The sequence below is a fragment of the Pygocentrus nattereri genome, chromosome 1 (assembly GCF_015220715.1).
Source record: "Pygocentrus nattereri isolate fPygNat1 chromosome 1, fPygNat1.pri, whole genome shotgun sequence".
NCBI classification, from domain to species: domain Eukaryota; kingdom Metazoa; phylum Chordata; class Actinopteri; order Characiformes; family Serrasalmidae; genus Pygocentrus; species Pygocentrus nattereri.
In genome coordinates this window covers 10216396-10237398 of record NC_051211.1, presented here as the reverse complement: position 1 = coordinate 10237398, position 21003 = coordinate 10216396, and the positions used below count along the sequence as shown (strand labels likewise).

Here is a 21003-nt window from a genome sequence, read left to right as displayed (position 1 = left end):
AAAGTTCCTAAATGAGAGATGAGAAGACCAACGCAACAGATATTGTAAACAATAAGATTAAACCCTCTAAAAAAGAAAGAAGAAGAAGAAAGAACTCAAATGAAGTGAATAAAAAGAAGATCCCTCACAAACACGCTATCACCACGAGCAAAATCTCCACAGCACTCAGAAAAGTACAGATTCATAAAAACGTCAAGAGCGTAAGTGCGAGGGAGTAGATTGAAGTAGTGAACGACCGCCCTCGTGACCACGGAATCTCACTCCCAGGCGTACGGCGTGCGCACTATCTGTTCGGGCGGAGGGATTCGCAGTGGTGAGGCATGAGAAAGGGGCGGAGTGACACCGCGGCGGCGCTCGACTCGGACCTGAAGCTCAGCGGAGGAGAAAGTTTCCCCAAAGTTTGTGGAGCGTTGAGGAGTCGCTGTGCAGCCGCGTCCGAGCTGCTGAGGACAGTGCGGAGCTGGAGCCGCGAGAGTCTGCGAAGCGTCTGCGAACAAAACGAGAAAGAAAAACGTCCCTCGCGCGAATTTTATGAGGCTTAATGTGATTCCTCGGACCTTCAGCCTTTTGTGTCGTTTTTTTAAAAGGATGTATTATTGCTAACGCTTCAGAAGAGGAGCAACATTTCCACAGAAAATGGGGAATTACAGTATTTGGATATTCCTGACTGTTTTAAGTTTCGTACAGAATTGTGAAGGTAAGCTCGTCGCTTTCTTGCTCATTTTAAGGCTTTGCTGTTGTTTTGTTTATTTGTGCGGGCAACCTGCTCGTGCAGCCTGAGGAGAGCGGACGAACTTTCCCGTTCCACCTTAAGTGGTGCAGCAGTTACTTGTAACGGTGGCGGTTCCATTTAACTGCTGTGCCATTTAAGGTGGAACGGGAAAAGTCGAACCTTGAGCATCGTTGTCGCGGTGTATTTAGCTTTCTCGGTGTCTGAGGACATGCCCAGACTTAATGCCACCGGCTCTAACCCATCGGTCCAGTGTTATTCTGGGTAGATGGTGTTCAGGCTGGAAATGAACGAGACGCAAACCGGCTGCTGGGCTGAAGTGAGCCTTAACTCGTTTCTGTCAGCAGCGAGGCTGAGGAGAAAGTTCAAATACAAAAAAGCCGCTTTGTGTGTTATTGTGCACTGTTTTTGTCACAGTGGAGCTCATTTGGGCTAAATGTGCTCTAAAGCTGCTGCTCATGGTTTAGTCCAGGCTCCTGTTCTTCAGCCTCAGTGTGAGTAGATGAACCGTGAGAAAGAAACTGCAGCTCGTAGTTGGAGGCAGTTACAAGGCTCAGGCTGGGATGAGCAAGTGAGGATTTCATTGTATCATTTAGGGCTGGGCGATGTGGCAGCATTTATCGTTATCGTGATACATTACATAGCAGTATGTTTTTCGTGGGTATCGTAAGTGCTTCAGTAAAACTCCCCAGCTGCACGTTTGAATGCAAAGACAGCACAAGTCCTGTTTAGTTGCAGCTCAGTGTGAATATAAAGCATTGTAATGCTGTGTCTTTTCCAACTTATCAGATGTCAGACAAATATGTATCGTGATATATCGTGTATTGTGAAAACTTTTTTTTTAAAATATTGTTATATTACATTTTTCTATATCACCATATATCAATACCATGCTATTTTCTCCCATTTTCACTCATTTCATGCATGAACTGAAGTTTTTTTTGGAGGTCTGCGGTGGGATTCCTCTGTGTGGAGTGAGTGGGGTGATGAGCCATAACTTTGCCCCCCTCCTTCTACCAACAAAGAGCTATTAACAATTGAACTTTGTATCACAGAGCTATGGGGGATGGGCCCAGAATGTGGGCAATACCACTTACAAGACGCTTTTTAAGATCAATTCGGCTCAGATCACTTGTTGCAAAACTGGGCAGTTTGGTCCACTTAGACCAAAGATGTAGGCCACTTTTAGGGGCAGATTTCACTTCTTTTCCCATTTAAACCCTGCTCCTGCTGATGGTAAGTCAGCTGTAGTTGTGAGAACGCATGGACACTGTGTTCAGGGCTGAAAAATAAAAAAAGTGCATGGACACTGAAACTCATTTTACTAAATGAGATTTCAATCAGAAATCCGACCCATTTCTAACAAATCTGTGAAGGAGTCTGAATGGGAGCTCGCCACATATTTAGCGATCGCACCTACATTTGCACAGATAAGGCTTTATTATTTGAGCTCTCAGCTGGGCAAACATGAACGTATCCCACTGTGGTTGGGAAAGAGTGTGAAGAATCCCAAAGCTGGGAAAGACAATGAAATCGATGCATTGAATGTGTGTGATTTGAATGCATGCGCTAATTCCACATGTATAAAATATGCTGCATCAACACAGTTATTACTAAAAGCAGCAGGCTTACATTAATGCACAAGTGATGTTCACATTTGAATGAAGTGAATTCAATGAATTACGTTTTGCACTGTCTGATACAAAGTAGCTTATAAGTGACCGGCATTAAGCCTAGTTCTGGACTCGGTGGAGAATCTCCTTTCAGAATGCTATGTAGTCCAGGACTTAGGCTTAATCCCTGTGTGGGAAACTGACACTCAGTGTAATAAGCATCCCACTTTTGAAAGTTTTCTCCTGCAATGTATGTGAAGTGGCTGTTCTCTCCCCTGCAGGCCTGCGCTGTGTGGACACATACAGACCATGTGAGAATGGAGGAATGTGCATAGACTCAAGATGCATGTAAGTGCTCAGTTGTGATTCTACAGCATGTTTTTTTCATTTTCGTCACTTAATCCCCAGAGCTCGTGCCAGAACGTTTGAACCAGGCAGTTGCGTGGGAATTCCTTCTCTCCACCGCTTGCTGAGAGACTGAAGATTGCTGTTGTTGTTTCGCCTTGCTTCTAAGTGTCACATTGTGTTAGGTGTTGCAGCTGCACCTCATGGAGAAAGGATCTGGAATGTAGCCAAAAACAAGGCAACGGTTATCACTTTTCTTTTGCAGTGTTTTTCTTCTCTTGGCGAAGGCCTTCTTTCCCCGTTGTTTAGAGTGAACGTGCTGTGTGGCTTTGAGCTGCTCGGTCTGAGAGCCTGAATGGGTTGCCAGGCGAAATGAGCAATAATGTTGCTCAAGTCTTCGCATGTCTGCTGGGATGACACATGGTCCAGTTGCACCTGTCTTTGAGATTTCAGCTGCTTAAATTTATTGAATTAGAAAAAAAATTGTAATAAACCGCTCATTGCAAAACTATGCAGCTTGCTGGACAGTCCAAGGAGTGTTATGGACTTTTGGTGTTGCCTGTTTCTACGGCCTTTGTCTTCACTCTGTATGCTAATGCAGAGTGATTGTTATCACATGAAAGCCTGGGGCTGTTGTTTTAAGTTTCCCGCCTGATTTGGATTTTGTGTGTGTGTGTGTGTGTGTGTGTGTGTGTGTGTGTGTGTGTGTGTGTGTGTGCACCCTAGCCTTCATTCATGGTGATTATTTTTTTTTCCCCTCTGGTAGGCATGAGTACGTGGGAAACATTCTCTGTGGCTAAGTATAATGCCAGGCCATGGCTATTAGGCTGTTGTTCAAACCAAAAAACTCTTTATTGCCTTTTTGGGAAGGTATAGTTTCTCCTCTCCAGTGACCATAATCTGTGGAAGTCAATGGGTTGTGACATTTTGTGATTTATTTATTTTTTTTGCCATTAATGCAAGATTTTCCCCTCTAGGCCACTTCTGGTCACTGTTATTAGTCTATAGTGCCTGACCACTTCTTTACCTAAAACAACATATGCTGAATGAAGGCTGCGCACACTGCATCTATTCACCCCACTAAACCTCAGAGCTCTTTATTGCTTTTTATTAGAGATGCACCATTATATCAGAGTCAGTATCAGTGTCACTATGTAATTGCTTAAAATGTATTATCATTGGACAGTTTAGATTTGAGCTGAACATTTAGGTGATTGTTCTGCATTGTATTGATTTTACTGCATTTTTACTCAATTCAAATGAGTGTTATATTTCTCTATCACACTAAAACAGGTGGTCTAGTCCTATTTTCAAAGTAAGTTTTGTAAACGTTTATGTATCAGTAATGGCACTGATAGATATGCTTGTGAAAACTTTTGAATGTTGCCAACAGCACACTGTTCCTATATCCCTTTTCTATACTTTCCTATATTCCCATATAGTGTGAACTTTGAGCAAATTTTATCCTGTCCTGCTCTTTATCCTAACGTGTTCTGCGGAGAAGTATGCGTGCCAATCTGAGTCTAGAGAATGGCTGTGGTGGAGCATCCCAGTTTCTGCTTTCCACATATAACAAGAGACAAGCTATTATCTTGTTGTTTTGGTGTCCCGCAACTTTGTGTTCACACAGTGTTTCTATTCTAGAGTTGAGACCAGCAGGCATACTGTAAGGGTGTTAGTTCATGTTGATCTGTACCCTGTTTGCTTGCCTTTGTCTTTCATCCCTCAAGGCATTTCACATCCCTGTAAATTCAGGCTTTTGTTAGTGGTGAATGTTATGTCCTCAGGCGAAGAGTTAATACCTGGTTACTGACCAACTCACTAAGAATCAGCTCCTGGTATGGATCCAAACCCTGTAATGTTATGCAGGATCACACCTGAGAGGCAGGTGATTGTTTGTGAAACACAAAGGGGATTGTGCACCCATATTTTTCCTTAAAAGAGGCAAAGATATCTGGATAAAAGAATGGCAGATAGCCAAGGATAAAAGATTTTGTTTATTGTTTTATGAACCTTGGTGCAAATGAAAAAAAGTTATGACTGAGGAAAACAAACTACACAGGGATACGAGTATGGAATGTGAATGGCCAACTGTGCCTTTTAATCATTACGCATCACACATCAGGCTGAGTGGTATTAGAACAGTGTGTAGGTAAATATTTAACAGAGTTTATGGACCTGCCCTGCTTTGTCCCGTTTCCTGCCCGGCCTGCTCCCTCATACTTAAGTCTTATGACACACTAAGTACATCTGTATTCCGGCTTCGTAATGTCATTGGGCATGTGGGTTGCCTCACAGGATATGTAAGCCAATAACTCTGTTGAACTGTGTTTCTGTAAGTCTTTGATAGTTTGTAAGGTGGACGAACTAATTTATATTGTGTGTGCAGTGCAACAGGGCATGCGGGGTAGTTTTGTGCGTAATCGGTGCAGCTGGTCCAGGACAAGTAGAGGGGCTGTTTCTTTAAGCGAAAGCACAAGAACTTCCAGAAGAAAGGGGACAGTAAATGTCATGCCACACAACGCGGTAACATGACCATACCAAAAGCCTCGCCCGCAGCAGAGTGGTCCAACCGGTCAGCCATTGCGCTAGCTCGGGGTCCAGCAATCCCGCTCCACCACACCCCTCCTTCCCCAGGGAACTGGACGTAACAAGAGCTCCAAAACAGCAGAAAAAAGAACCTTTTATTCTTCCAGATACCAACCTGTAACCTGGCACCGCAGTGGGGGATTGTGAGAGAAGAAAGGGCAAATGAGAGTGACGGAAAAACAGAGAAAAGGAGTGGATAAAGGTAGCTTTAGCAAACAGCAGTGAAGATTGAAATCGGGCACAAGCAGGAGGAACCAACAGCACCTTGAAATTTTGAAAGACTCATTGTGGTCTTTTTTAGGTTATGGTACATTCTTACGTAGGCTTGCCCTCTCCGTAGGTTGAGCGACGTCACATTTCTGTTCCTTCCTTCCAGCACCATTGCTCTCAAGTGACCTTAATATTTTGCGAACATGGCCCCTGGGACGGCCATTGTGACTGCCCTAGTTATCACAGTATTGGCTGCTTTGTTGGTCCTCAGCCTAACAGGTTCTTTCTGAGGCATTTTATGAAAATACCACTCCCAGGTTCACTTTATGTCTCCGTTCTCACTTCATGGTGCTCTGCTTGGAGAGCTTTAGTGGCCAGTGTAGTCCCTGACAGATTACAGGAGTAATCCCTCTCTAACTGACTCCCATGAGTGGCTGCTCACAATGGCGCATAGTCATACATATGTGAGCAGCTGTGGGGTTAATATGTACAACACTCCTAAGTGGATAGGCATTACCTCAGATAGTTGAGTCTCATCAAACTTAGTGTCTTGCATCATCAATCCCGATGAGAAGTTGTTTTTTTTTTACTTGTTTGGGATTGGATGCAATAATGACTCCACTCTACAAGTGGTCAGTCACATCAGTAGGACCTGGATAGTCCTCAGAAGCATTGCTGTACTGCTGGTATGGTTCGTCACGGTCTTTTCGAGATATCCGAGACACAAAGGATGACAGCGCACTTATTGGTAGAGAGTCTAGGAACGCGTCTCTAGGTGAAGAGTCAGGAAGTCCTTTTGGAGTGGCCGCGGCAGGGCCTCTGATCTCATCCCACCCCCGCGTGGAGAGTGTGCACAGGCAAGTGCTCGGCCCACTGTGGTATAAAGCCTCAGCTGAAGCAGAGAGATAATTAGGCAGATTGTGAGGGTGTCATTCAGAGAGGCTCCAGCTGGAGGAATGAAGCGGTGGGGGTAGGCTGGGGATGTATGTTGGGGGGAGGTTGAGCTGGGGTGCAGGGGACAGCAGCTGGTGTATGTTGTGATGGTAATCCAGTGAAGTCAGACTTTCACAAAGGGGGGAGTGGAGGGCCAGGTGCTGCCTTTGAGTGGCCTGCTGCCCCATGCTGAGACAGACAGGCTTCTGGAGGAACAGAGCTGGCGGTGCGTGGGGCTCCACACAGACACTCAGTCAAGAGATGTGGAAGCTCGTTTCCTTGGTTGGTGTCACTGTCCAAGTCTTGGTGGTCGTCTTTAGATGAAAGCATGTCCCACAAGATGGAGATGAATAAGCAAAGAGTTTGGAAAGATACAGTGGAGCTCTTTGTGTGTTACTGTTGGCATCACTGTGACCTCAGTAGCAGTTAGTACTATAAATTGTGAGTGTTTAAATGACCTTTGAGTTCACTCTGTCTTAAGAAATGATGAATGTGGTCAGAGTGAACAGTACAGTCATTGATGCAATTATTGCTTACTTACTAAGTCTAACAGGTGTTATTACTTGCTTACCCAACTCATACTTTCATTTTTGCTTATGTTGTCCACTTTGAAAGAGAGTACCACTGTCTCAGTTTATGCGAGCTCTGATTTCATTTACCTAAGCGATGGTGATTTCTCTTCCTGGCCCTCTTATGTTGGATTTGAGTGGAATGTTTCATAAGATTCCCCCTCTCCCTCTGTTGCAAGCATTGTCCTCGGCTGAAGTGCATTCAGCCCGGTGGCCATGCAAGGAATGCTTTGAACAATAAAGTCAGCTGAGTCCGATTTGATACGGGCTTGTTGGGTTGACTTTGAAACTAGGTTACCGGTCTACGTTCGTTACTGAGAATGACTGGGGTCTGCGGTGAATGTCTTGAGTTATCTGATCTAGTATAAGCTTTGGAGACCGCCTGGATCTCTGGGCTCTGATTGGACTGGTCCTTAGACTAGGTTTGAGTTGGAGTGCGGTGGCAGTAAACAGTTAGCCACGGTTCCCAGGCCCTGTAACAGGAAGTGATGACTCCCTCTGACCCCTTCGTTTCACTTACATCCTGTCCATCAGGGAAGATGAAGACAACTTACAAACCACTCTCACACTTTCGCTCATTTCAGGCTTCATTCAGACACTATATGATGTCCCACCGACTCAGAGGCAAAGCAGGTTTTTGTATGAGGCTGGCACGCCTGCTGTGTTGCCTTAGAATCACTGTGGATGTCAGTAACCCAAGGCTACCCCTTGAGCAAATGAAAACTGGGAAACTACTGATTTAAAAATGGCCTGTGTGTCCATCCCATGGTGTCCCTGTGAGAGTGCACTGCAGTTGAGATTCACAACGTGATCCTCTTTGTTTTGGTGCTTACCCGATGGTGAAGGAGATAAAAGGAGGAGCCTCAGCCCTCATGAGTAGTTTATAGGTAGCAGCGTAGTTGATAAGCCCATGTTATAGCAGGTCAGCACTGTGGCACATGCTTACAACTGCTTTGCCCTGCCTTTAAAATGAGTATCAATGTGTAACATATTGAGCCTTGGACTTTTCTCTTTTACCTTATGTGAAGGTTGGCAGGATTTAAAAAGCATCCTTTTATGCAGTATGTCACTGCTGTCAGAACAAAACCTTGTGTCTCCATTTTTGCCATGTTTTTAATTTTTTGACATAATTTGAAAATGCCTATTGCCCTTTACATTGTTTGTAAATTCCATGGTGAATAGACTACTGGTTCCATTGATTTACATTAAAAGTAAAGTAGGTTTTTTTCCTGCTCCTGTAAAGTTACCGTTTTTAGATGTACAAGGTTTGTTCTTACAGCAGTGATATGAGTTTCACATATAAAAACCTAAGCTGTTTTCACTGGAACAAGAGTTCTTTCAGCTGATTTTTCCATATCTCTTTGTGTATGTACAAGTAAACATTTAGATTCAGAGGGAAACTAAACAATAGGTAATGATGAAAAAAATCGTGGTGAGAGAAATGGAAAAGAAACATTGCATTGCGGTTGTGAAAAAATGATTCATTGGGTGGTTTTATAGACTGCTTTTTTCAGGCTTAATTGAGAGTAGGAGCATATCTTTCTTCAGGTCTGTAGCAGAGACCAGTCCATCTCTCTGAGATCCCAAGGATCTGGTTCAGTTTAGGTGGTGGGGTGGGGTTCTGTGGTCAAACACATTGAAGAATGCTTTGGAAGACCTCGACTCCAGGGTGCATGCAATGTGGTTATGGTTGGCTTGTTAGCAATAGCAGAGATTCCAACCTTCTTTTTGTCTCTTTCGTTACATTGCTCAACCAAATGTGATCAAAAACACCGCAACGCAAGCTCTAGTAGAGATCTTTGTTCTCTTACAGGAACTTTTCCTGTGAGACTCTGGTTGTACATTCAGCTGTTAGGTTTGCCAGATCTGCTATCATAGACTATTATCACATTAAACTGCAAAACCACTCCCTTCCACTCTCGGTCTAATCTCTAGAACTGAGATAATGGTATGGCAGTGCAACTTAGAAGAATAGGAGAAGAGGTCTAGCAAATAGACCAGCAAATGTCTCTGTTTTGCTGTTAAGAAGAAAGGAGGCTGGTTGTTTAGAATGTCCTGTGGAGGAGGTAACTATGTTCGTAATGGTTCGTTGGAGATCATGCCATGGATGGAAAAAAGCAGCTCCTTCTCATATCAATAGACACACTGTGCACAAAAGACCCATTGTTATATGCAAACTTTGGACTTTTCTTTGGCAAAAGATGTATTTAATTTTCACGTTTCAGTTTCAACTGCAATGTCTGCTGCAGCCAGGCACGAAGGAGGAAATTCTTGTGAAAGTCCTGAAACTGTCCTTATGGAACCCTGTCTCATGAGCCCCCTCTTCTCTCTCTCTCTCTCTCTCCTCAGCCATGGGTTACTGTTGCCAGGCTACAGCTGAAGCCTGTTGGTCCGTATAAGAACGGGCCTAAAAGCCTGGCTGTTTGGGTCACTGCCCCCCTCCCCTCTCCCTTCTCACACAATGGGGTTCTGACTACTTTAGCTCTTTTATTTGGGCCACAAAATGCTCCCCTACCCCCACTTTGGTTCCTCTCTGAGAAAAGGGGGGGAGGTGGGGGAAGGGAGGGTTGCAGGCTCTTGTTGGCAGTGTGGTGTCAGTATGGACGCTTTACAAAGGAATGGAGTTGCTCCCCACTTGTGGAGCTTTGGACAGTGGGGGTTGCACTGTGTGTGCCAGACATTGCCACAGACCTGGTTTTGTAAGGGTTTTTCTTTTATTTCAATTCCCTCCCTTCCCCTAAAGTGGGCCCCCCAACTCATATTTTCATGGTGCAAGTTAAGACATAAGATAAGAAAAACATATCCAGTTTCCTTGACAACAATAGATTGTGACCCAAAATCCAGTGCCAAACAGCTTTCTTTTGCAACAGATTCCTTAGATTGAGGAGCCTGCCCTGAGGAACGTGCACCTATTGTTTTTCACCTTGGTGTGGGAAGCATGTCTCGAAAATACATGGGGGGAGTGGAATCCTTCCGTTGGGAATTCTCCCATGTTCGGCAGCTGATGGACCATGACTGACCATGCCGGGCTCCTTTCAGGATGAGGCGGCTTTTTTGTGCCTCTCCTCTGCAGGTGCCGTGACCTCACGATTGTGTGGGATAGCAGTGTTCGATTACCTGCCCACAGTGACCTCCAGAACAGGAAAAACGGCGTCAGGTTCCAATAACAAGCGAAGACGATGAGGTTCACATATACACATATCGTTCGGTCAGCATCGCTAAAGGTCTCCCATGAAATTCTTAAGGTGTGCTTTATGGATGATTTTTAGCCTTACAGTGTATATGCTATGGAATATTTTTTATTATAGATCACTGTACAATATGTTTTCAGAATTTATAAAGTTAAATGCAGCTTTCTCTTACTCTAAAATGTTTTGTGCTTTCTTAGTGAACTTCCATTTCTCTAGTGAGTCGTCTTGTCCCCTAGAACCTCCAGAGGAGCATATCGGGTTTGTAAGTCTTTTTGACCACTATTTATCGAATTTTTGGATGAAGAGTGCTGATGCTGGATCAGTTTGGACCATATGAATACAGATAGAAGGACTGCAAAGGCATAAACTGATCCCGGAGCAGCACTCTTGCTCTCAAAACATTTGACAAATAAGACCCAGTGTGAGTTTGAGTCTGTGCATTGAGCAAGAGCGTGTGCATGGGAGTTGCTGTGGTTGTGTTTGGTTTTCTTTGCATCAGTGCCTGAAGTTGTTTGCCTTCTCCTCACTTCTGAGATAGCCTGAACCATCAGACTTCTATGTTAACCTGCTTTTATTGACAGACCAAATATTACTATGAGAAGTGTGTTGGGGCATATTGGCACGCTCACGTGCATGGCATTGTTTCAGGAGCATGCCTGTGTGTGTATGTGTGTTGAAGCTCATCTCGGAGGCAGAATAGCACCATTGTTTGGCCCATAAGCCCCACCAGAGGTGGCCAGCTGAGGCTGTGCTGACAGATGTGGACAGATGTGGAGCGGCGAGCTGCAGCTGGCGCGAGCCTTCAGAAGTGTTGTGACGTGCCGGGATTAGCGTCTCAGCACACACTCCAGCCTCGCTCTCCGCTGCCCCTGCTCTTCCTCTGGGGTCAGAGGTCAAGGCTCAGAATCAGTCATCCCGCCCACGTTGCGTAACGTCTCGCACCTGCGCAAAACCACAAATATACAAGCGTCTTCTTCCGAAAAAGCTTTCGGTTACTTGTTGCTCTGTGGGCCGACCTGCCAGAGACACTAAATACAGAAAACCAGTAGTAATTATGCTTTGTAATGAAATATCCAACTGTTAATTGCTCTTTTATGTACTGACAGTATTCACATACTGCTCAGAAAACCATGTTGTGACACACTGCAAAAATGTATTCACAGTAGCATGAAATATTGTCATATTGCCCATTAGTACTTACAAATGCAGTAAAATTAATCAAATGAAAATAATGTGGTGACCCAGCAATACCTAAATGTTAAGCTTCTTCAAGTAAGTATGTCGTCAAATATCTGGTCAAATCCAAATTTGTCCAGTGCCAATAATGTAAACAGTTTAAAGAATTATCTGCCGACACTATTACAGTAATGATACCATTGTGCATCTCTGCTTTGCTCCACTTGGGTGAAAGGTCACTCGTCTTGTATAAATGTGTAAAGGCATTTCATTAAGGCTAGAATACTGGAGAATTGTTTGCCTCACAGAAAGTGCTGATAGACTTCTTGGCTGTATGTTGGAGAAATAGAATGATAGGAACGGCCAAGGCCCAGACAAAAGAATGTGTGTTTTGGCTGCTGTGCCCCATGTGAGGACAAATAACCTTTCCTTTCCTGTCCTCCCTCCTGAGACTGCCTGACCAATATTTTCAAGTTCACGTGCACACATTCGCCAAGGGCTTTTCACAATCCAGACACCAACACCGATACACCCACGTACATCCATACAAGCTTGCATCCACACACATGCATTAAAACATGTTTGCATTTCTGGGGCTTTTTCTCAATGTGCTGTGTTGAAATTGCTCTTGTCAGCATATCCAGCAATTCCTCATAGTCTATTAACTGTTAGAAATTCCCACTGCAACTGTTCAGCACTCCAGCCCCAGCTGCTTGTTCCAAAACATATTTGTCTTGATCGTAGTACAATGTCTTGTAATTTTATAGCAGGAAAATAACTCAACAAATTTCCCTAGATGGGAGATAAGGTTAGGTCCTTTCACACATTCCACCATGTCTCTCTGTCAGACATGTGCGCACATTCTCCTTGTGTTCATACCAGATCCTTAAGGTGGCTAGTAACTCTGAGCGCACTGAGAGCTAAAGCAGAAAAGCTAGAGATGGCGCCAGGTTAGGGAAAAAAGGTGAATCGATATGAAGCAAACCTGTAACAAATCCACCCTGAAATAGCACTCCCTCTCATTGTGTGATGTCAGGTCATTAAGATCTGAATTTCTTTCTCTGGGGTAGCAAAGTGTGTGAGCAGTTTCGATATGACAGCCTTTGCCAGTTAAAATAGCTTATTTTAAAGTTTAGTTAAGTTTCAAAAGTAAAAATGACCAGATCAGTATCAGTATTGACCAGTACTCAAGGTTTAAATGTCTGTTGGAGAATATTGGTATTGTGCAGTCTCTAAGAAAGAAATTAGTTCTAAGGAATTCTGACTGGCATGAAGCTTTCTTCAGCGTTTTAAATAGCCAATGAGCACGTTTCGAAGAGTGTCAGACTGCGTCCTAGCTGTGAAAACCCTGACACAGATCCCCCTCCATACCACCAAACCTCTCTGTGCCGAGGCCCCTGGTTTAATTTTTTCAGTGACATCCGAAATTCCAGACATAGTTAATTTGCCTCTAAATAAACCCCGCCAAGCCATGACAAATAGCCAAGGGGACGGAGGGTAGCGTCTGATTGGTGGTGTGTCAGGCCTTGCTTGCTCGTCTGTGAGGTTGCCATGGTGACGGGGATCTGGGATTCGGAGAGAGGGCGAGTGTTTTCAGAGCAGGAGACGGAGGATTACAGGAAGTATGACATGACATTCCCTCCGTACCGGACCCTAGTCTGTCCCACCCCCACCCCCCAACCCCTAAACCCCCGCCCTCGGTTTTCCAAAGACATTCCGCCTGAAACAGACGCCCATACCCCACCCTCAGCTCCTCTCCCTCGTGAAACATTATCATTACAATCAGACTGCTGACCTCTGACATTTGACCTCCCAGCGTGTGAGAGGTTTCATAAGGAAGGCAGTGCAGTGCTCCAGGGGGCGAGGAGTAGCCCTGGTAACTCAACAAGAACTCTTCCTACTGTCAGTATGACTGGAGCTGGACACTGCATGTCGGCCTGAGCTAGACTGTATAATCTGATAGTAAAAGAATAAAAAAAACAACTAATTAATGGATTTCACCCTTCCCTGAATGTATTTAGTCTATTTTACAGATAAAGGTATGCATGAGTGTCAGAAACCATATGAGTACATCTGTTAGTTTTAGGCCAGCAAATAATGATTTAGGCAGGCCATTTAATATGCTAGTCGGTGTGGTATAAGCATCCAGGATTTGTTTCATTTGTTAGGAATAGTCTCACATTTTTTGTGGCACCACAAAACGTGTCTTGGTTGATTTAGACTAAAAATTGTGTCAATATGATTTTTTTACTGTGTGAATATAATCAGGCCATCTGAAACTTTTTTGATAGCTTCTTTTGTATAGGATGAGCTCGTATGTGGTAGTCATCTTGGTTCTAGAATTCATTTCCAGTTTTTCAGTAAACAGGACATTTTTCGTCCTCCATGCTGAGTGCTGGGGCCTCTTTTTCTGTCCATTGTCTTGGTGGGGAGGGGAAAAAAACTGTTGCCACGGTTCAGAGTAGTCCTTATTTTGATGAAGCGGGCCAGCGAACTGTGCGCTTCCCAGGCCAGCGGTCTTTCACTAGTGACTAGTAACTGCGCCCTCTGGAGCCAGGCCACCACATAGTTCTTTAGAGCGCAAAAACCTATTTAATGAGTTCAGGGGAGGAGCGGCGGCTCACAAAAGAACGCAATAAAGGACGAGATAGCTCAGTGTAAAAAGTGTCTGTCCCATAACAGAGAGGCAGAGGAAAAGCAATTGTTTGTCTCTGCCCAGGGGTTTGGTTTACAGTGAAAAGAGAGAGAGAACAGCCATCCCAGGCCTTGTCATCAGCTTCAAACAGCCCGTTTGATGTGGCCCATCGTGTGGCTCCCTGGCTGGGTGTAGGGTTACCCCTCAAACACTGGCCTCTCAAGCCCAGCGGACCAAAGGCTCCGGCTCTGGCCCCCGAGAGACGACCTTTAAAACCCAAAAGGCTGCTTGTGTGTTATCTCACCCAAGCAGTTTCAGGTCACACTCAACCATCCATCAAGATAATATACAACCTGGATGAAAGGCATAGAATCAAGACAGGAAGGAACCACTGCAAATGAATCACAAAGCAGTTTGACCAACATTGCATCGACTCTATAGAATGTACTATGTAGTCTTTTGAGTTTTTGAATGACCTCTTTTTTTATATTGAACAATTAAAGTTTTGTACTGTACATTCGGTCCTAGTTGTATAAACTGCTGTAGGTAAATCCTGTTGTTTTCAGGCTTGTCTTTGAGTGCGGAGGCAAGCCTTGGCTATGGCGCTTAGAAAGTGTAACGATGGTGGAATGTGGACTGGCACAGACAGAGTGAAATGATGCAGCTGGGAATATTGGGGGAATTTGGAGAGTGGGCTTGTCTGTTTCAGTGGAGAGCGGAAGATAGGTTACATCTGTCCTGGAGCATGAAATTTTACATTTGTCTGTGTGTGTGTGTGTGTGTGTGTGTGTGTGTTTGTGTTTGTCCTAATATCAACTAGCTAAAGCGCTGTTAGTATAAAGACTGAATTGTGGTTTGTGCGCTTGTGTTGGCAGTATGTGAGTCAGATCACAGCAGGATTGTCCCTGGGTGTTAGGTGCTGAGCTGTTTCGCTCCTGGTGCTTTACACCTGTGTTCTGTGTTTCTAATGCTCTGATTGGTTGGTGCTCCACAGGTGTCGACCAGGGTTTATCGGACAGCTGTGTCAGCACCTGGATCCATGTCACCGCTCCCCGTGCCTTAATGGAGCCGCCTGCAAAAGCCAGGTGGCCAATGGTGTCCCACAGTTCACCTGTGTGTGCCAGAGGGGCTTCAGAGGTAAGCCTAATCAAAAGAAGCTGTAGGTTTAAAAGTAAACTTGAATTTACCATTACTACAATTGTAGTGGGCCAGAAAAGACACACTTAGACTCTGAATTATGTGCTGGAGTCTCATGTAGCTAACTAGTAATGGAGGCCTTCAGCCACAACTAACAAGGTGCCTAACATGTCTTGTCTGATCAACTACATTTGGGCTAAGGGGGGAATTTGTCAATTTGATTTTATTTTGAATTTATTGTATTTTATGCTAAGACATCATTTGCTTTAAGCAAGAATAATACAGTAATACAATAAGAGAAACTCTAGGCTTATTATTCAGTTATGAATCTATTATTCAGGTATTAAGCTTAAAGTGTATTATTCAGTAACTACTGCAAAGTATTCTACATATACTAAAAAATGTAAAGGTTATTTATTGTGAAACTAATAGGGGAGGGCTACATGGGAAAACATATGACATCACAATACTTGACATTCTTATGATAAGCAATATGTATTACAACATTTAGTTTTTCTGAGAATTTGTGAGTTAAAATAGTCCAAAAAAGTATCAGTAGAGTCACATTTAAAAAAATAAACTGTGAAAAAGATCAGTCCAACCCACATATGGGCATTTGTATAAGGAGATACTTTAATGTCCCTCTCTATCTTGTTATATCTCACAGTTCCTTTTGGTTTATATTAATGCTAACTTTCTGTCTTCTTCTGTGTTTGTAGGTCAAAACTGCTCTCTGATTGATGCTTGTGCCACCAGCCCATGTGCCAACGGTGCCCGCTGCACTAACTGGAACAACCACTACAACTGCTCGTGTCCTCCAGGCTACCAAGGAAAAAACTGCCGCACCGACATCGACGAGTGCCGCAAGCCTGGCAAGTGCCTTAACGGTGGAATCTGCATTAACACACACGGCTCCTTCCGCTGCGAGTGCATGGTGGGCTACAGCGGGCGCACGTGTGAGGTGCCCACTCAGCCCTGCGCCCCATCACAGTGCCTTAATGGGGGAACCTGCCACCAGACCGGAGAACACACCTATGAATGTGCCTGCCTGCCAGGTACATACAGACAAACACACACACACACACAGGGGATAAGCGTGATTATTTGAATGTTACGGAAATCCTAACTTTTTATTTATTTATTTATACCTTAATATTTGTTTAATATTGTAAATATTGTTTAATATTGTGAATATTGTAGATAACTACTTGTATCAGTGGTCCTTTAACTGCAGGCTTGTTATTGAATTATGAATTGAGTGTTTGAGTAATGCATGTGTAGTTTAAAATAAAAAAAATATAAGAAATAGTGGAACTATATCCAACAAAAATGATAAATATGTACAAGTCGAAGTTGTTCTGTAAAACTAGTCGTGTGTTGAAGGGGAATTCCACTGAGTTTTCAAAATGTCTTCATTATTCAATAGGTGAGATGTAAACAATGTCATTCAGAGTGGTTTGCTGTGAAAATGGTTCAATTTAGAGAAACTTGCCACCTTGGCACTCTGCAATGGTGGTGATATGACCTGGCGGTCGGCTACAGTGCAAGTATAGTTGTTAATTATGTGCTGTCTTTAAGTTGTTACATGTAATGTTGATAATGAAAGAATAGTATTTCTTTGGGGTCTACGTTGCCTTAAAGCATTTAGATAGCCATTTCATATAAAATGTTCTGTGATGGAGCTTTTACAGGCATTAAACCCTTGAGGCATCTGGTTCCTCTCACCACCACTGTAAACAATTCTGACTTGAGAACTTTCTCTCACACAGAGCATTTCACATGGAATCACTCTGCATGACTTGTATCTTAACTGTTTAATTATGCAGAACTTTAGAAAAACTGAAATTCCCCTTTAAATCACCTCTTTTGCTAATTGTATAAACTAATAAATGTTAAACTGCAATAGAAAATGAAGGTTATCCATTTTTTCATTTGTTTTGTTCAAAACTATATAAAACATTCTGTTTAAATGCTGTTAAAGTACAGGTAAATGGTTAAAATCCCCATTCCTAACACACATACACTCCCACAGTCATATTCCCACACTCCCGTATGTGCGTCCTCCTTGAGGCTCAGGGCTCACTTCCTCTGCTGCATGCTGCAGGCTTTCCCAGGCTAGTGGTGCTGCTATAGGCCTGCTATAGGTCAAACTGCTGCCTGCTATAAATAGCTTAGAGAGTGGAGGGGAGGAGAGGGAATAAAAGAGAATAAAAGAGAGGGAGAGAGAGAGCGAGGCTGCTCAGTATCAAGGAGGAATTTACTTTGTGACCCTCTTGCTTTGCCTCTGGGGATTGGGACAGGAAATAGCTCTCACCAGAGAGGAAGTCATTGAAACTGTGAGCGAATGTAAAACAAGCAAACCCGGCAGGGAGGGTGGCCCCGGCGCAGGAGGGTTCGCTCTGGCTACTGTGGGAACCTCCAGGAGAACATGTAAACACTCCAACACCCACTGGACCTTTTATTAACTCCTGCTTGCTAGTGCTGCTCGTAGAGAGTGCAAGTGAGGGAGAGTTATGAAGCGTGTGTTGGCCATTTGGAGCGGATGATGTTAGTACCCCTGTTTCTCGCACCACTGAGCTACAGCTATTTTATCTCTTGCAGGTTTTGGGGGCCTTAACTGTGAGATAAATGTGGATGACTGTCCTGGCCACAAGTGCATGAACGGAGGGACTTGTGTGGATGGAGTCAACACTTACAACTGCCAGTGCCCACCTGAGTGGACAGGTATATGACCTTTAACACAAGGTTAAAGTGGTAGCTTGGTGAAACATCTAATCCAGAAATGTGCAATTTAAAATGTCCGGGGAACCTACATTTTTATATGTACTGTTGAAAATGTTCAAATTTAGATCAATTCAAAAATAAATTTCTGTATGGACTATTTTACCTTAGAATGCCCTGCATGTTCGTCTCTCTGTGAATATGTTTAAAAATATTATTTATGCCAAAACTTTGTCTCAAACCAATAAACTGCTTAGCATTTTGTGTAAAAGCTTTATCTGAGGTAGCTTTTATAGACATTAAACCCTTTAGATATCTCCTTCCTCTCAATCATTGATGTGAACCATTCTGAGCCAGTAAGTTTCTCTAGAACATAGCATATCACATCACATTACTCCAAATGACTTATGCATCTTAACCATTTAATTGTGCATTTAAAAAGGGGAGAAGTTCTTAGATCTAAAACTTTGACATACTTTTATGTATCAACACAAGCAAAAGTACATCATGTATGTAAAAACATTTATAACATATTTATAACACATAGTATATTTATCCCTGAAATTTAGAATTAGATTACATTAGATTTTTCACTTTTTCTTTCAGTTCCGTGTGTGTAATGAGTTGTGACAAGTACAGAACTGCGTGTTTTCTCAGGTCAGTACTGTGCCGAGGATGTAAATGAGTGCCTTATGCAGCCCAACGCCTGCCACAATGGTGGCACGTGCTTCAATACCATTGGCGGTCACACATGCGTCTGTGTTAACGGCTGGACGGGTGACGACTGCAGCGAGAACATCGACGACTGTGCCACTGCCGTATGCTTTAATGGAGCAACCTGCCACGACCGCGTGGCCTCCTTCTACTGCGAGTGTCCTGTTGGCAAGACTGGTACTATCTCTCTCCTCTCTGCTCAGACAGGCCCTCTTTTTCCTATCATTTTTTTTCTGATACACTGTGTATCTGCAGGTCTGCTGTGTCACCTGGATGACGCGTGCGTCAGTAATCCCTGCAACGAAGGTGCAGTGTGTGATACCAACCCGCTGAATGGCCGGGCCATCTGCACCTGTCCCGCCGGCTTCATTGGGGGAGCTTGCAACCAGGACATGGACGAGTGCTCTATCGGTACATTTACAACATTTACACCAATGCTGGATGTCTCTCCTCTCTGCCTGTCTTTTCACTTTGTCTCCCATTCTTTCACTGGCTGTAACTTACAGCCAGGTTAAACAAAAATTCTTGGTCAAAGCTGGAAACAGAATTCAGGGCTTTCTGGGCAGATTTTGAGGATACTAAAGGCCATAAGCCAAGTTACAAGCTTACTAGTAGTTGGCAGTTTAAACACAAGCAAAGGAAACAATCTTGACAGCATGGAAACAGCTCTTTTGGGACACCAAATGTGTTAAGCTGTTGCTAAACATTCTCTCTCTCTCTCTCTCTCTCTCTCTCTCTCTCTCTCTCTCTCTCTGTGTTCTTGTCTCTCTCTGTTAGGTGCGAACCCATGTGAACATTTCGGGAAGTGTGTTAACACAGAGGGTTCATTTCAGTGCCAGTGCGGTCGGGGCTACACAGGACCTCGCTGTGAGATTGACATAAATGAGTGCCTCTCTATGCCCTGCCAGAACGACGCTACCTGCCTGGACCGCATCGGAGAGTTCACCTGCATCTGCATGCCTGGTACAGCCCAAACTCACAGCCACCAGCATGCTACACACCAGAAAACCCTGGTTATAATACTAGGAGATAATATTATATGTAAAGGAGTAATAGTTAAGTCTTGTTCAGGATTCATTCACTCCCCATTCCATATATGGAAACTAAGCAGCCTGTTTTGAATGAACTGTTTCTGTGATTTCATGAGAACCAACTCTTTTGCATATATTCTCCGATTCAGCCTATAGCAGTTTAGCCCCATCTATTTATATTTAAGTTCTAAGCTGTGTTTCAGCTTTGAGTGCTTTTTGAATGAAACACAATAAAGAATAGCCAATCAGAGCAGAGCTCATTTATCTTGAATCAGTTTTAAAGGCACAGTAACAGAACAGCATGTGCAATACTGAGGGATAAGGAGAGATTGGAATATAGTCGTAAAAACTGTAGTCTGTAAGACAAGAATGTTTAGGCAGTGTTAGACTACTGTGCTAAAATATCAGCAATCATAATGCAAATCCAGGCTGATCTCATCCTTATTTCTACACTTTATAAAAGTATATGTATTGGCAGGTATCAGGTATAATCAGTGACCCACAGTTCCCATGTCTGTGCATCCCTAGATTTGCTGAGGGAGCAACAAGTAATGCTTAGCCTATAAATCTGTTACCTCACTCATTTAGCGAGGGGTGGGGGCTAGCCATATGTTTGAGCCACCACTGGCATCTCAGCAGCATCAAGCAACAGCCCAGTGCTTTTCTTGTCTCCAGCACACACGCACTTACAGACACACACAGACTCTCAAAAGTTTCGAACCCGGCACTTACATGCATGCCAGGGTCTCGGGGTCTATGCAAATGAGGGCTGGGAGTGTGAGGTGTATAGGGTTAGCAGAGAGAGAGAGAAGGAGAGAGAGCGAGAGAGAGAGGTGGGGGGAGGAGTGTGTGATGCATGATAATGAGCAGTGGAGTGGTGGGAATGGACAGCAACAATAGGGCCCCTCTGTGCTCCTCTCTGTGCCCCTCGCACAGAGAGAGAGAGAGCAAACTTTTTCCCAGCGCTTTTCCCCAACCCCCACCCCCACCCCCCCTGCCAAAATCCCTTTCATTTCCACAGACACCTCTTCCTCTCCATCCTCATCGTCGTCGGCTACAGTGGGCCTGGCTGGTTTAGTTCTGATTCCATTACGCTGCTGCCACCATCCATATTTGAATGGGGTAGCAGTATGAGCTGCTGTTTATGGGACATGCTAGTGCTCCATTGAGACATGTCTATAGTACTCTGGGGTCATGTCACAGACAGTAGGGAGTAGAAGTTCCGCTCAAAGAAGAGGCCCCAGTGTGTACATATAGAACCATTATCCATAACCTCTGAGACATGAATTTGTAGTGTAGGCTGTTCTTCGGGCCTCTTGCATTGTGAGAAGACCCCTGAGCTGGTCTAAAGGGCCAGGTTAGTATGTAGTCTACTTTAACCCTCAGTCTAGAGTAATCACGGTCATCTT

General features: G+C 44.0%; 1 protein-coding gene across 1 annotated transcript in view; it reads left to right on the top strand.

The window, feature by feature from the left end:
• The first annotated feature begins 399 nt into the window (after positions 1–399).
• The window catches only part of notch3 (notch receptor 3), a 39763-nt gene continuing 19159 nt past the window's right edge, over positions 400–21003 (top strand). Inside the window, exons 1-8 of the mRNA XM_017701544.2 lie at positions 400–697; positions 2625–2691; positions 14986–15128; positions 15848–16183; positions 17730–17852; positions 18507–18740; positions 18819–18974; positions 19341–19526. Coding sequence (XP_017557033.1) covers positions 637–697; positions 2625–2691; positions 14986–15128; positions 15848–16183; positions 17730–17852; positions 18507–18740; positions 18819–18974; positions 19341–19526 — 1306 coding nt within the window. The 5' untranslated portion in view covers positions 400–636. The remainder of the gene's footprint in view (positions 698–2624; positions 2692–14985; positions 15129–15847; positions 16184–17729; positions 17853–18506; positions 18741–18818; positions 18975–19340; positions 19527–21003) is intronic.